This window comes from Lissotriton helveticus, chromosome 9 (genome assembly GCF_964261635.1).
Source record: "Lissotriton helveticus chromosome 9, aLisHel1.1, whole genome shotgun sequence".
In the NCBI taxonomy this organism is placed as follows: domain Eukaryota; kingdom Metazoa; phylum Chordata; class Amphibia; order Caudata; family Salamandridae; genus Lissotriton; species Lissotriton helveticus.
This window is the reverse complement of record NC_136070.1, coordinates 27,905,729-27,917,773: the sequence shown is the minus strand read 5'-3', so window position 1 is coordinate 27,917,773 and position 12,045 is coordinate 27,905,729. Positions and strand designations below refer to the sequence as shown.

The window sequence follows — 12,045 nt, the reverse complement described above, 5'->3', positions numbered from 1 at the left end:
TGACTGAGTGGAAAGAGTCTGAAGTCACGAGGTACAGACATTCCATAACTTTAACTGTAAGATGTATATCAAACACTAAACATAGCTAACACTGCTTTAGATGCCTAACGAGCTAACCCTTCATAAAAGTATAAAGGTATTCTGAAAATATTAAAGACCCAATTTGTCCAAACAAAACTCAACCTAATGAGAAACACCGATATAATTCAAGGCATCTCCTAATGAATAAGCAGGAAAAACCGCCTGTAACTCAGAAACGATGTCCAGGTTAAAATGGAAATTTGACAATGACTTGTAAAGAAGGATGCAACAATATGTAGTAATACCTTACTCATGCAGAATATACTACTTTGTTCAAATTGCGTGGGTACCTTAGGCCTTTTAGATCTGCCCCCGCTGACAGAACTGCCTGCCAGCTCGCCCCAGTTAATTATCTACTAAGCTCCAATAATGGAGACCGTTCGCTTACATGTTGAGACATGAAAGAAGGGTGTATAAGGTTTGTTAGTTATGTGGGTCTATCAATCCAGCTGTCTCGTGAGGCTCTGGCTGGATTCCACCCTTGTGGTATGTGCTTAAAAACCAAACGCAATCCTCGTCGACCTACTGGATTCAGGTTTTGAGCACAGTCCACACAACAAATCCAGATGAAGTCTCACGAGAGACCAGACCAGGATTGATAGATTGTCACTGCTAGACCTAGAAATCGAGGCAACAGCTGTTGTCTATTTCTGTTTGAAAGCAGGACTAGGAAACACCCACCTCCCCAAAAAAGAAGTGAATTTACTTTTGAGCAGAGGTGGGAAGGGGTTCTGGTCCAAAAAAGTAGTTTTGTTTTTTAGCATACAAGAAAATCTAAGTAATCCCAACCCAATATTGACACCATCACATGATGTAAGAATTAGAATATGTTCTCATAAAGCACAAATTATTGATTGAAAGATGGGGTTCTTGGTAATGCATGTATGCCGATACAGACCACAGAGGCCATATAGCAAGGCAGGTGTGATTGAGTCAATTCTTGTCAGTTGTAGTTCTTGCACAACAACTTCTCCTTTAGCGATATACAAGTGGGAAGTACTTGCAATGTTGAAGGCGAGGTTAGGAGACTAAATTCTTATTAGTCAACAAACAGCCAACTTTCTAAATTGAAGCAAGCAATTTCAGATGGCAAATTTATATGGCAAAGTGTCAACCTTGCCTTCTTCAAAGAACCCTTCCCTTGGGACTCACAAGCTTTTCATTTGCTGGTAAAAGAAATAAGCTTGTGGGGCAACACCTTTTCACATAGCCAAGGCTGAAGTTACAACTGCTGACTGAGCAGAACATTCTTTCATAATTGCTGGTCCGAACATGCAATTTTGCTTTTAACCACGCTCCAGGGTCTGGACAGCTACATGTATTTTTGTCACCATTCTCATTTTTTGTTGTTGTTTTTTTTATTATATGTGAGCACTTTAGGTTCTTGAGGGCTTGCCATACACGGTTTGCAGGGTGTCGCTGCAGGGGCATGAATGTGTTGCACCCCTTCCCCGTAGTTTGATGGAATACTGACTGAGGGTCAAGTAATTTTTTAGTAGTAACTTCTGACGGTTCCATCAGCAATAAGGAGCTCTGCCGAGGATACTCAACTGTAATCAGGTATTTTATAAAGCGCATCAAATCACTTGTAAGGGTTTCAAGGAGCTGCAGTTGCTAACTGCTTTGTGGTGATCGGTTCATTCCAACAGTCAGGTCTCAAGTACGTTCCAGAATTGCTGAAGTGATGACTGTCCTGGGGTACAGGGGAAGGTCGTTCCAAGCTTTGGCAGCCAGGATTGAGAAGGATCGTCCTTTGCTGTTGCTTTGGTGAATTCAAGGGGTGTCTGAGAGGATACAGGAGGCGGATCGTGAAGTGGAGAAGTGTGGCTCACTGGTTAGAAGCGGCAGTCCCTGATGCAGAGGGCTGGCCCGGTACCTGGGTTCAATTCCCGACGCGGCAGGGTCTTGGGCTCAATGTCCACGTACTCGATAATTCTCGCCTCGGTGCCTACTCTAATCAAGGGTCCCACTCTGCAACTCTGAGCAATAGCTTGCTTAGCCTCCACAACGGCCCCAACGGGGCTGGGATGCCTGGCCTCACCTTGGAGGTGCCCAGGAGTGGGCGCCTCACAGGGAAAGCCAGGAAGGGTTCCACAACGGTATACAGCGCCGGGATGCCTGAAAGGTGATAGTGCGCTTTACAAGTATACCTACATATACCTACATTTACATTTATCGTAGGTATCTGGTCGGTTGGTGGAAGATCATGTGTTTGTTGATGTCTGCTGGTCCTTCGTTGTGCAGGGCTTTGTATGCGTAGGTCAATATCCTGACGTGATGAGAAGCAGGAGCTTGTGGGATTGTCACCCAATGGCGCATGGTGGTAGCTTACAGGAGGCAACTCCAAATTTGTGTAGCTGAAAAAACTAAGCATTTAGTACAACGCTGTTTTTGAATTTTATCCTAAACCCCCCAGGTTTTTTTTTAGACCAAAGGTTTATACTGGCTAGTCCCCATCCAGTGACGTTTTGTGAATGTGGTCTTAATTCATTTGAGAAGAGATTTTCTTAGGGTTGTAGGAAATTGCTATTTTTTGTGTTGTAATTGTGAGCAGAATGGTAACCGAAAAAGATGAAAGATTCAGCTTCAAGTGTTTTTAAAGTTGACACCCAAGGAATGGGATACAATACTGGGAGAGTTTTCTTTGCACAAGACCACTTAGGGGAGTTCTATGATCAAAACATGGGCTACAGAGAAGCTGGTCTAGGTAAAATACTGACAGGACAGGTTTGACAAAGGCACCCGGTTGTAAACAAACAGATCTCTCATCAAGATAATATTGCATGGTTTGTGGAGTAGAAAGGGAACCTTTCTAGTCTTCAATCCCTGCAGGTTTATTGCTAACTCTACCAGCTGACCACACTGGACATCATGCAGACTTTAAGGATCGGCAGAAGAGGACTCAACCCGGGAGAACCATAGAGGAGGCAGGCGAATGCAAGAATACAGTGTCGAGGCTCCATCTAAGAGGAGCCAGTCGAAGAACCCAATGGAGCAGCAGGCATTGATTCTGCCAACTTTGGAGAAACTTTGCCAACAGGGAGAAAACCTTCTCCACCTCAAGATGGACCTAGGATGTACATAGTGATTGCAAATGTATATCCTCTCTGCGTAAAAACAAGACTGAACCAGACAGTCAAGAGGTCGGAAAATGCATTAAAAGCTACTGATACTGGTACTTGAATAATAGTGAGGTAAATGTGTGCAGGAGAAACATCTGGGATAGCTGGACCTGGATTCATAGAACAAAAGAGAAGGATCATCGCTCATGTGCACAAAGGACGTCTGCAGGAGTCTCCGGAAACATAAGTGTTAATTAAAGTCCATTATAGAATTCGGAGCCTCATTAAAATATTTTAAGTTCATAAATGTGGATTAGGAATATCCTTAATACCCAACATTATAAAAGTATGAGTGGTAAGGGGGTATGCGTGGTTAAGATCGCCACTATCCCAAACCCCCCTGTCACTGCCATGTGAATTCAAATAGGGATGGAATCGTGTGCAGGAGAGTTTTACTCCAGCCCACGACAGCAGAAGTTACCACTCAAGTGAGATGGCAGGAACACCAAAGTAAGAGACACTTCTCTAGCTGCTAACGGTCAACTCAAGGACTGAACCATCCTGTTTAAAAGATCTGCACCTTCTCCAACCAAGAGCTCTAGCACCAGGATGAAGGCGAAGAACTCAAAGTAGCATGTTTTACATTTTAATGGTAAACAAAAACAACATATACCCCTTGACAAACCTACTGACCGATTATAATAAGCTACCCATGAGGGTTCACAGTGTGTTGAATTAAGACGATTAGGATGCACAGTTATAAATAGGCATCCTTTCCGTTCTTTCGCATCTATTTCCCAATCTTGGACAATGTTTTGAATGATTCATTATTCATTCCTGCCTGTACCTAAATGGACTCGATGCATAGCACCACAAAACGCTGGATGCAGCACTGGGATCAATGGGAATAAACAAATAAGCAAACAAAGGTAAATAAATAAGAATAGATCCTTCCAAAACCTCTAGCACTTAAAGGAAGTATCAATATCCTGCAATGTTCTCAGGAGCCCCCTTTAACCAGGCAGCCATTTCACAATCAGCAAGACTGTTCTATATCAACCCTCCTGCTGAAGAGGGACAACGTACATAAGCAGCACTATGTAAAAATCCTACGGTTCTCACCGCCACAGTTTGCAGCATTCCGATTACTGTCACCTGGGGATTTTAGAACGCACTTAAGGTGAGAGTCTCAGCCAAGGGATCAAGCGGGGAATTAATTAACCTGTGCCAGCTCCCTTGAGGAGAGCCGAGCAAAGGGAAGGTGTAACTCTCAAGAACTCTAGAGAACACAAGACATGGACAGATCCGGGGGGAAGGTTCGCGGGAGCGGAGGCCCAGCGGGATGGTAGGAATATCAATATACTCTCAATTTATCTACCACCCGCCCTGGGCAAGGCAGCTTTTGAAGATCCTGGAAGTAGGCTGACGGGACTCCGAGATGGCACATTAATCAAGGGTGGGGGGGGGGGGGGGGGGGTGGAAGGGGACTACAAATATGACACAAGATGACACCGTTGATTGCCATCCACCGAGGTCAAAAGCAAAATCTAATGTGTTAATGGCTGACTTTACGAAGGCACTCTGGGTTTGACGGATATAGGTCGGGCACCCCAGCCCACAGACAAGTTATTCAAATTTTTTTCTAACGTGCACCAAAGCTTATCGCGTATTGACTATTTCCGGTCATACTTGTCCTCGTTGGGAAATTTTGTCAAGTCTAGAGTTCTACCTTGGGGCATATCGGACCATTCCCCAGTCTGGGTAGAATATACACACTGGGAACGCCAGGCACGCACCACCTTCGTTCTTAACCCATTGCTCTTACATATACCGGACATTAGAGAGGAACTCCCCACACAAACGGAGAACTACTTCACTGAAAATGTGGGCTTGGTTGGCTCCACTCAGATAATTTGGGAAGCATATAAGGTGGTTCTGAAAGGGCAGGCTTTATCTTTGACGACGGGATACATCGCCAAAAAACGCGAGCTTCTGATACAGGTGGAGAAGGACTTTCTTGACTTAGAGCAGGAATATGCACAGGATCCATCGCCAGACACCGGCCATAGGCTTTTAATGAAGCAAACTAAATATCGGATCAAAACTAGGGAACACATGATGGCTAAGTATCGCAACACTCAGCACAGAATATATGAAATGGGAGACAGGGCAGGCAGGACATTAGCTTGGTTGGAGAGGTGAGAACAGGGAACAAGATGGGTACATAAGTTGACAAAGCCAGGAGGTGACACCATGACACATCCACGGGAAATAGCGGAGGAATTCGCTGACCACCTGGAAAAGGTGTATTCCCCTCGACTCATTACACGGCTGAGGATTCACGCCAGCTCCTCAGAGATAGCAACATACGGTCCTTTCAGGGGCGGAAAGGGAGACTCTGGATGGAGATCTCTCGAATGAAGAAATTAGCAAGGCCATAGGACAGATTAAATCTGGGAAAGCAATGGGGCCTAATGGCATCCCGGTTGAGTTTCTAAAAGCCACTGCCTCTCGCACTGAACCGCATTTAAAAGCCATGTATGAGGAGAGCCTGGAGGCAGGTCGGCTACCAGTAGATTAACGATTAGCCACCATTGTAGTAATTCACAAGTCGGGCTAACCGGCAGATAGCTGCAGCTCCTAGAGGCCAATCTAGCTGATTAATGTGGAGGCAAAAGTATTGGCGAAAGTCCTGGCCAATAGGCTGGTGATGGTGATCGCATCATTAATCCATGCAGATCAATCTGCGTTTATGCCAGGAAGGAATACGGCCCTTAATCTAAGGCGCCTACATAACGTAATGACTCGTAGGAAATAAATAGAGGAGGATGCAGTGCAGTTGTCTCTCGACGCTTCAATGGCCTTTGATTCCATAGAATGGCCTTACCTGTTCGAAGATCTGGAAAGGGTGGGACTGGGCCCCAAGTATATAGCCTGGGTTAGGCTGCTATACACTGACATGTTTTGGGACAAGTGAGGGTGAATAGCCACACGTCCCGGACATTCAGGTTAAACAGGGGTATTAGACAGGGATGCCCGCTGCCCCCGCTGATTTTCTCCCTTTTACTAAAGCCCCTTGCGGCCTGGGTACGCCAAGATGTGATGGTCCGAGGAATGCACTGGGCGGACAGTGTGGAAGACCGTATATTCTTATATGCGGACGACATACTGCTATACCTAGTTTCCCAGTACAAATCAATTAGTGTGGTGCTTGACATCTTCACAAACTTTGGCAAGTATTCCGGGTATGCGATCAACTGGCACAAGTCCATATTGTTTATGATGTGGGGCCAGGTCCCCAGACTTGTGGCTGGCTGCATCATAGTGGTGGCGGAGGAAGGGTTTCGATATTTGGGGGTGTTTGTCACTTCAGATAGAGATCTCTTTTACAGCTCCAACCTAGCCCCCCGCACTAGCTAGACTGCGCGCGGATGTGAAACACTGGAGGTCCATGCCGCTTTCACTGCTGGGTCGCGCTGCACTCTTTAAGATGCTGGCCCTCCCTTGCTTCTTGTACATTCTCCACAACTGCCCACACAGAGTTCCGGACTCATATTTTAAAGCGGTTGAGGGTGAGGTCTGCACGCTGCTGTGGGATGGGAAGGCCCCCAGGGTGGCACTGAAGAAACTGACAAAAAGCTGGTACGATGGAGGCATTGCGCTCCCCGACCTGCAACTCTATTACTGGGCGGCACAATTGGTGACAGTTAACCATTGGATATATCATCCCCCGGGTGACCCTGCATATGCTCTTGATCGTTACCAAACTGATTGTTCCGGTTACTTGGGGGCCCTGTACACTAGTGACAGGAAAAATAAGGGGGATTTCTTTGGACCTACTGAGCATACATTAGAGATCTGGCGTACAGTGAATTCTCGTTTTGGGCTGTGCTGGCATTCTCTCAAAGGTAACGCCGCTGTGGACTACACAGAAATTGGGTATGCTGTGCTACCAGCCCGGGTTTGACAAGTGGGACCTTATAGGTATCTCAGCAGTGAAAGACCTGGTCAAAAAGGGTGCTATACTTTCATTTGGGGACCTGCAGGGCCAATACCACCTGGCTCAGGGAGAAATATATAGATATTTGCAAATCACACACACGATTCTGGCAGCCTTTCAGTCCCTTGCGGACATGCCGGAATCATCATCACTGGAGGATAGGTTGTTAGATGGGCCCTTGAGTTCGAAAGCAAGATCTCTCGCATATAAAAAGCTGTGCAATAACCTCCCCGATACTTTTTCAAGGCTCAGGGAGCGGTGGCACGTTGACTTAGGCCTAATTAGTGGCGAGGACTGGCAGGCGGCTCTCATGTCCCCTCGAGAAGCGGCCATCACACTTAAATTCAGGCTGATCCAGCTCAGGATACTTCACCGATCATATATGACAGGAAAGACCTTAGCAAAAATAGGTTATAGACCGGACGACCTTTGTCTGAGGGGATGCGGACAACAGGCCACATTTGATCATACTCTGTGGAGCAACCCAGAGATACGTATCCTCCGGGAGGGGGCTTCGGAACACATGCAGATAGCCTTGAGTAAAGAGGTAGGGTTGACGCCACGAATGGGTTTTGTTAAATATTTGGAGGCAACTGACCTCACGGAAGTAGAACAGCAATTCACAACGCTAGGGTACACGCTGGTCAAGAGGGAGCTAGCGAGAGGGTGGGTGGGGAGCAAGCACGCCGCTCGTTACAATGTGGGCAAAGGATCTAGAAAGATGCATGTTGGCGGAGACGGATGTCTTCCTAGCTAGGAGGTGCCCCAAAAAATGGGATCGGAAAGCTCACATTGGAATAAGAATCGTGGAGATCTTTGCGTGTCCCCAATGGTGGAACTAGAGATGCGTAGACGTACAGAAAGTGAAAGTATTATATAATGTGTAATCTATTCTAATGTTTGCCAAGATATTTTTTTTGCTCAATCTGGAAAGTGTCGTCCATTTTTCTGTATATATGGCTGTGATGTAAACCAATAAACACATTTTTTATAAAAAGAAGAACTCTAGAGAAAAAGCAAACTGGCACCCAGATAGCCATTTATTTTCGTGAAGCCCGAGGTCTTCCTATTTCTCTGTTGGTCAGGATACAGAGTGAGTCAGCTTTATTGAATAACTATCCCTAATCAGACCATCTGATTGATATATTGACTCATGCAAAAAAAGTAGAATTGGTTCATATTTTCCCTCTTGAAAGACATTCAATGCCTCCTTTCCATCTTTCCAAGCAAGGACAAAAGAGGCCAACAGTCAACATCAACAAGGGACACCTAGACAGGCCATATAACTTCATGACCCAGAACTTACTGTGTTAGTATCTCAATGGCAGAGGGCAGGGGAGGCAACAGTTTCTGGAGCACATTGTCATTAAGAAGATCTCCACAGTAGAGCAGGAAGCTTCTGATCGCTGAAAACAAATGGAAACCAGTTTAGAGTAGCAGCAAGGGAGGAGGGACTAACTTTGGGGGCAGCATTTCAAGTGAAGAGAACTGAGAGATTGACACAAAGCAGAAGTCCATACCATGGAAAGCCTCAAACACGGACAGTAAATTGCACTGGCGATATTTCGGACTTGCGACGCCTTCTCTTAACCTAGAAATCATTTACAGACCCAGATGTTTTGACAAGTCTCGTTTTAGCAAATAAAGCAGCCAAATAAAACAAAACCCTAATTATTAACATTAAATACATCTATTCTACACACAACCGCACAGGATGCAATGCCCTTTGCGGATGCACATCTACCTACAATAATGGCCGGATAATAGCGTATTAAAATGAACGGTATGTTGTGGTGCTCTCAAGGCAATAATCCTCCTACCACCTAGGAGGAAACAATCTAGAAATAAAACTCTCTAGAGAGATACGTATACACAGATACCGAGGCACACAAAAAGCAGTCCATAAAGTCTACGGGTCAAGGACCATAGCAACAATCAAAAGTAGTCTATTCCAAGTTTTACTTTCTGTTTATTTCCCAATTTCCTTCAATGTGATGCAACAAGCTGGCAACCGACACGTGTTTCGTCCTATGGACTTTTTCAAGGCGAGGACATCCACATGGTTTTGCCAACAGTGGTGCGGACTCGGAGAACATACGCAGTTACAGAGATCTAGATCACAAGATGTGCTGTAAGCATCTACACAAGGAGCCCAGTACTTGATAGGACTTCCTACTTATGATTTTTCAGCTCTTTGGTTACTCTTCGATTCATTTTGCCTTGGTCATTGACCCATATTCTTTATGGACTGCTTTTTGTGTGCCTCGGTATCTGTGTACCTCATGAAGGACGCCATGGAGAGTCACTTTAAAGGAGGACAATTTTCTGTATTTTTCCACTTTCAAAAATAAATACAGACAGGGAAACTACTTGTTTGCTGCCTGTATTTACCTGTACAAATCAGTAAAAACGGAAATCGGGGAGCCTTTGTCTTAATATTTCCTCTAACCACCCACTATTGCTCATTTTAGACCTCTCTTGCCAACTGAGAGAAGGGACTGGGGGCGGAGGGGTCACTCTCAAGGGCCCCTATGACTCTCTTTGAGCAGGACATTCTCCTCCACTTCTGCCTCATCTCCCTCAAACCCACAGAAAGGGGGATCCCGCGCCAGTCTCCAGTCTTTCACAACTGGCTGATCTCCTACTTAACCTAAAAAAGGTTGTCTCTTACCCCCAGCTCATCTCCTACCTGCCCATGACAAAGAAGGCTGTCGCCGCTCCCTCGTCTATCCCTTATCTATCCAACACAGGGAAAAGAGAACCATTAGCACTGACTGAGCCTCATCTATTTAGGAGTGGTTTTCCATATCCCCATTTCAGTCATCATTCAGACCAAGAGGATCGTAAGCAACTGACACACCAAAAAAGAATGAACACCAACATAGAGAGTCATTCCCAACACTCACCACAGAGCGCTCCAGCACGCCCTTCCAGCGTCACCTGCCAGGTAAAGGAGTCTCCACGGCTTCTCTCGGTCTCCAGGTCCTTGGCCGACTGTGGAAAGACGCACCTCCAAAGAAGCAGCACCCTTCCGAGATGGTGCTGAACCACAGGAGAACCTGTAACATTGCATGGAAATGGAGTCTATCAGGCATTAACTGGACAATCGAAGAGCAGGGAGACGTCAGAAGCTTGACAGTATTCAGACAAGAGTCTTTAACAATAAACATGAACTTCAGCACCTGATCACTGGCAGCTTCTGACAGCCAAATGTCTAAGGTCTGAAGAACCGGTGGGCCTACTACCAAATGGCACAGGTTTGCTCCCTGTGATGCTCAGTGAACAAATGCATGCTGGAACGGACTGACCACAGACCAACTGCAAGAAGTTAAGATGAATTCAAACATTTTAATCTAGCGCATTTTAATACAAACCACAAGCACAAGCAGAGCAGGTTGAAAGTGGGTAAATTTCTCAATGAAAAGTTGATTAAACCAACCACAGATGCAGCTAACTACTAGAGAAATGGCCAGTTAAATGCCCAAGCGCAGCTATTAGATCCGTGGGTGGCAGCGTGGAAGTCCCTTCAGTGGAACCTGGCAGGTCCTCCATCTGTGGGATCCAAATGGTCAACAACATCAGCGTATTCAGACCTCCAAATCACACTTGTGTGCCCAAGAGCACCAATCGGCTAGGCCCAAGGGCTTCAACCAGCCAGATCTCAATTTTAAAGGGCTAGGAGAACAGAAGCATTAACCTTCAGGGTTCTGAGCAATCCAAGAGCTTTTATCACAACACCAACCGGGTGATTGCCCCCCCCCCCCTACCAAGAGCATAAAATGTCTATGCTGAGTGCAAGATGGATGGTACTCGGAGTGCCAGCCAATCAATCAATCAATCAATCCCCAGATCGTCAACAGCCTTGTACAACCAACCAAGGTCAGCTCATGTGGCAGAAGGATTTCACAGCCAACCACAGATCATGAGCCAGTCAGGGCCACCTGTGTCAGGAACCTGGAGCCTCAGATGTGAACCACCAAAAGCCTCATGGCAATGAGTCAGAATCCTATAGTCGCAGTCAACCAACTAAGACCTTTTAGTGGCAAGAGAATGGGGGCCCTAGAGCGCCAAAGGGACGGGGGCCCTAGAGTGCCAAGGGGCCGGAGGCCCTAGTGCGCCAAAGGGCCGGGGGCCCTAGGGCGCCAAAGGGCTGAGGGCCCTAGAGCGCCAAAGGGCCGAGGGCCCTAGAGCGCCAAAGGGCCGAGGGCCCTAGAGCGCCAAAGGGCCGGGGGCCCTAGAGTCCCCAAAGGGCCGGGGAACCTAGAGTCCCCAAAGGGCCGGGGGACCTTTCATATCAAAGGGCTAGGGGCCCTTTGTCATCAAACACCACCTCCCACACCTGTTATGAGGCATGCTATTGTCCATCCAGAGTCACACGGTACCAGCCATCCAGAGCCAAGAGCATCAGGCACCTTTGATAAGGGCAGGCTAGCAAGGAAGACAGATATGCAGTTGGGCACTATATGAAGGATCTAAAATCTGTTCGGGTTACAGCATGGATTTAAAGTAGGAATCATCAGAGCTGTTCGCTGCTTCCCCTGGCTTGCCCTTTTGTACCACTGGAACAGCATGTGCAACCCCTAAGACCAGGCCTAATAAAGGCAGTGACAGGAACCAAAAATAAACATGGCTGTGAGGGCTCACTTCATTGTTGTAGTGTCTACCCCTGCCCTTCCCTTCACCCCACAGACACAAAGAGGACGAGGTTAATGGGTTAGTGTGGGACAAAGAATCACGACTACGACACTGTTGGGGTCAAAAGGTGCATGATGCTCCTTTGCTATAGCTGCCATTTTGAGGAGTTAACACCCATGGGCCAGAGAACAACACTTCATTCTCACAGGGTTTCAAAAGGCCAGTCCCGTCCCATGCACTTGTATGAAGGTCTAACCCAGTAAATGA

General features: G+C 46.5%; 1 protein-coding gene across 2 annotated transcripts in view; it reads right to left on the bottom strand.

The window, feature by feature from the left end:
- HEATR5A (HEAT repeat containing 5A) overlaps positions 1–12,045 on the bottom strand; it is a 314,530-nt gene that overhangs the window by 223,113 nt on the left and 79,372 nt on the right. For both annotated transcript variants that reach the window (XM_078659395.1, XM_078659394.1), the window contains exons 12-13: positions 10,050–10,202; positions 8,450–8,549 (exon numbers count right to left, since the gene is read on the bottom strand). In XM_078659395.1, the coding sequence (XP_078515521.1) occupies positions 8,450–8,549; positions 10,050–10,202 (253 nt within the window). The remainder of the gene's footprint in view (positions 1–8,449; positions 8,550–10,049; positions 10,203–12,045) is intronic.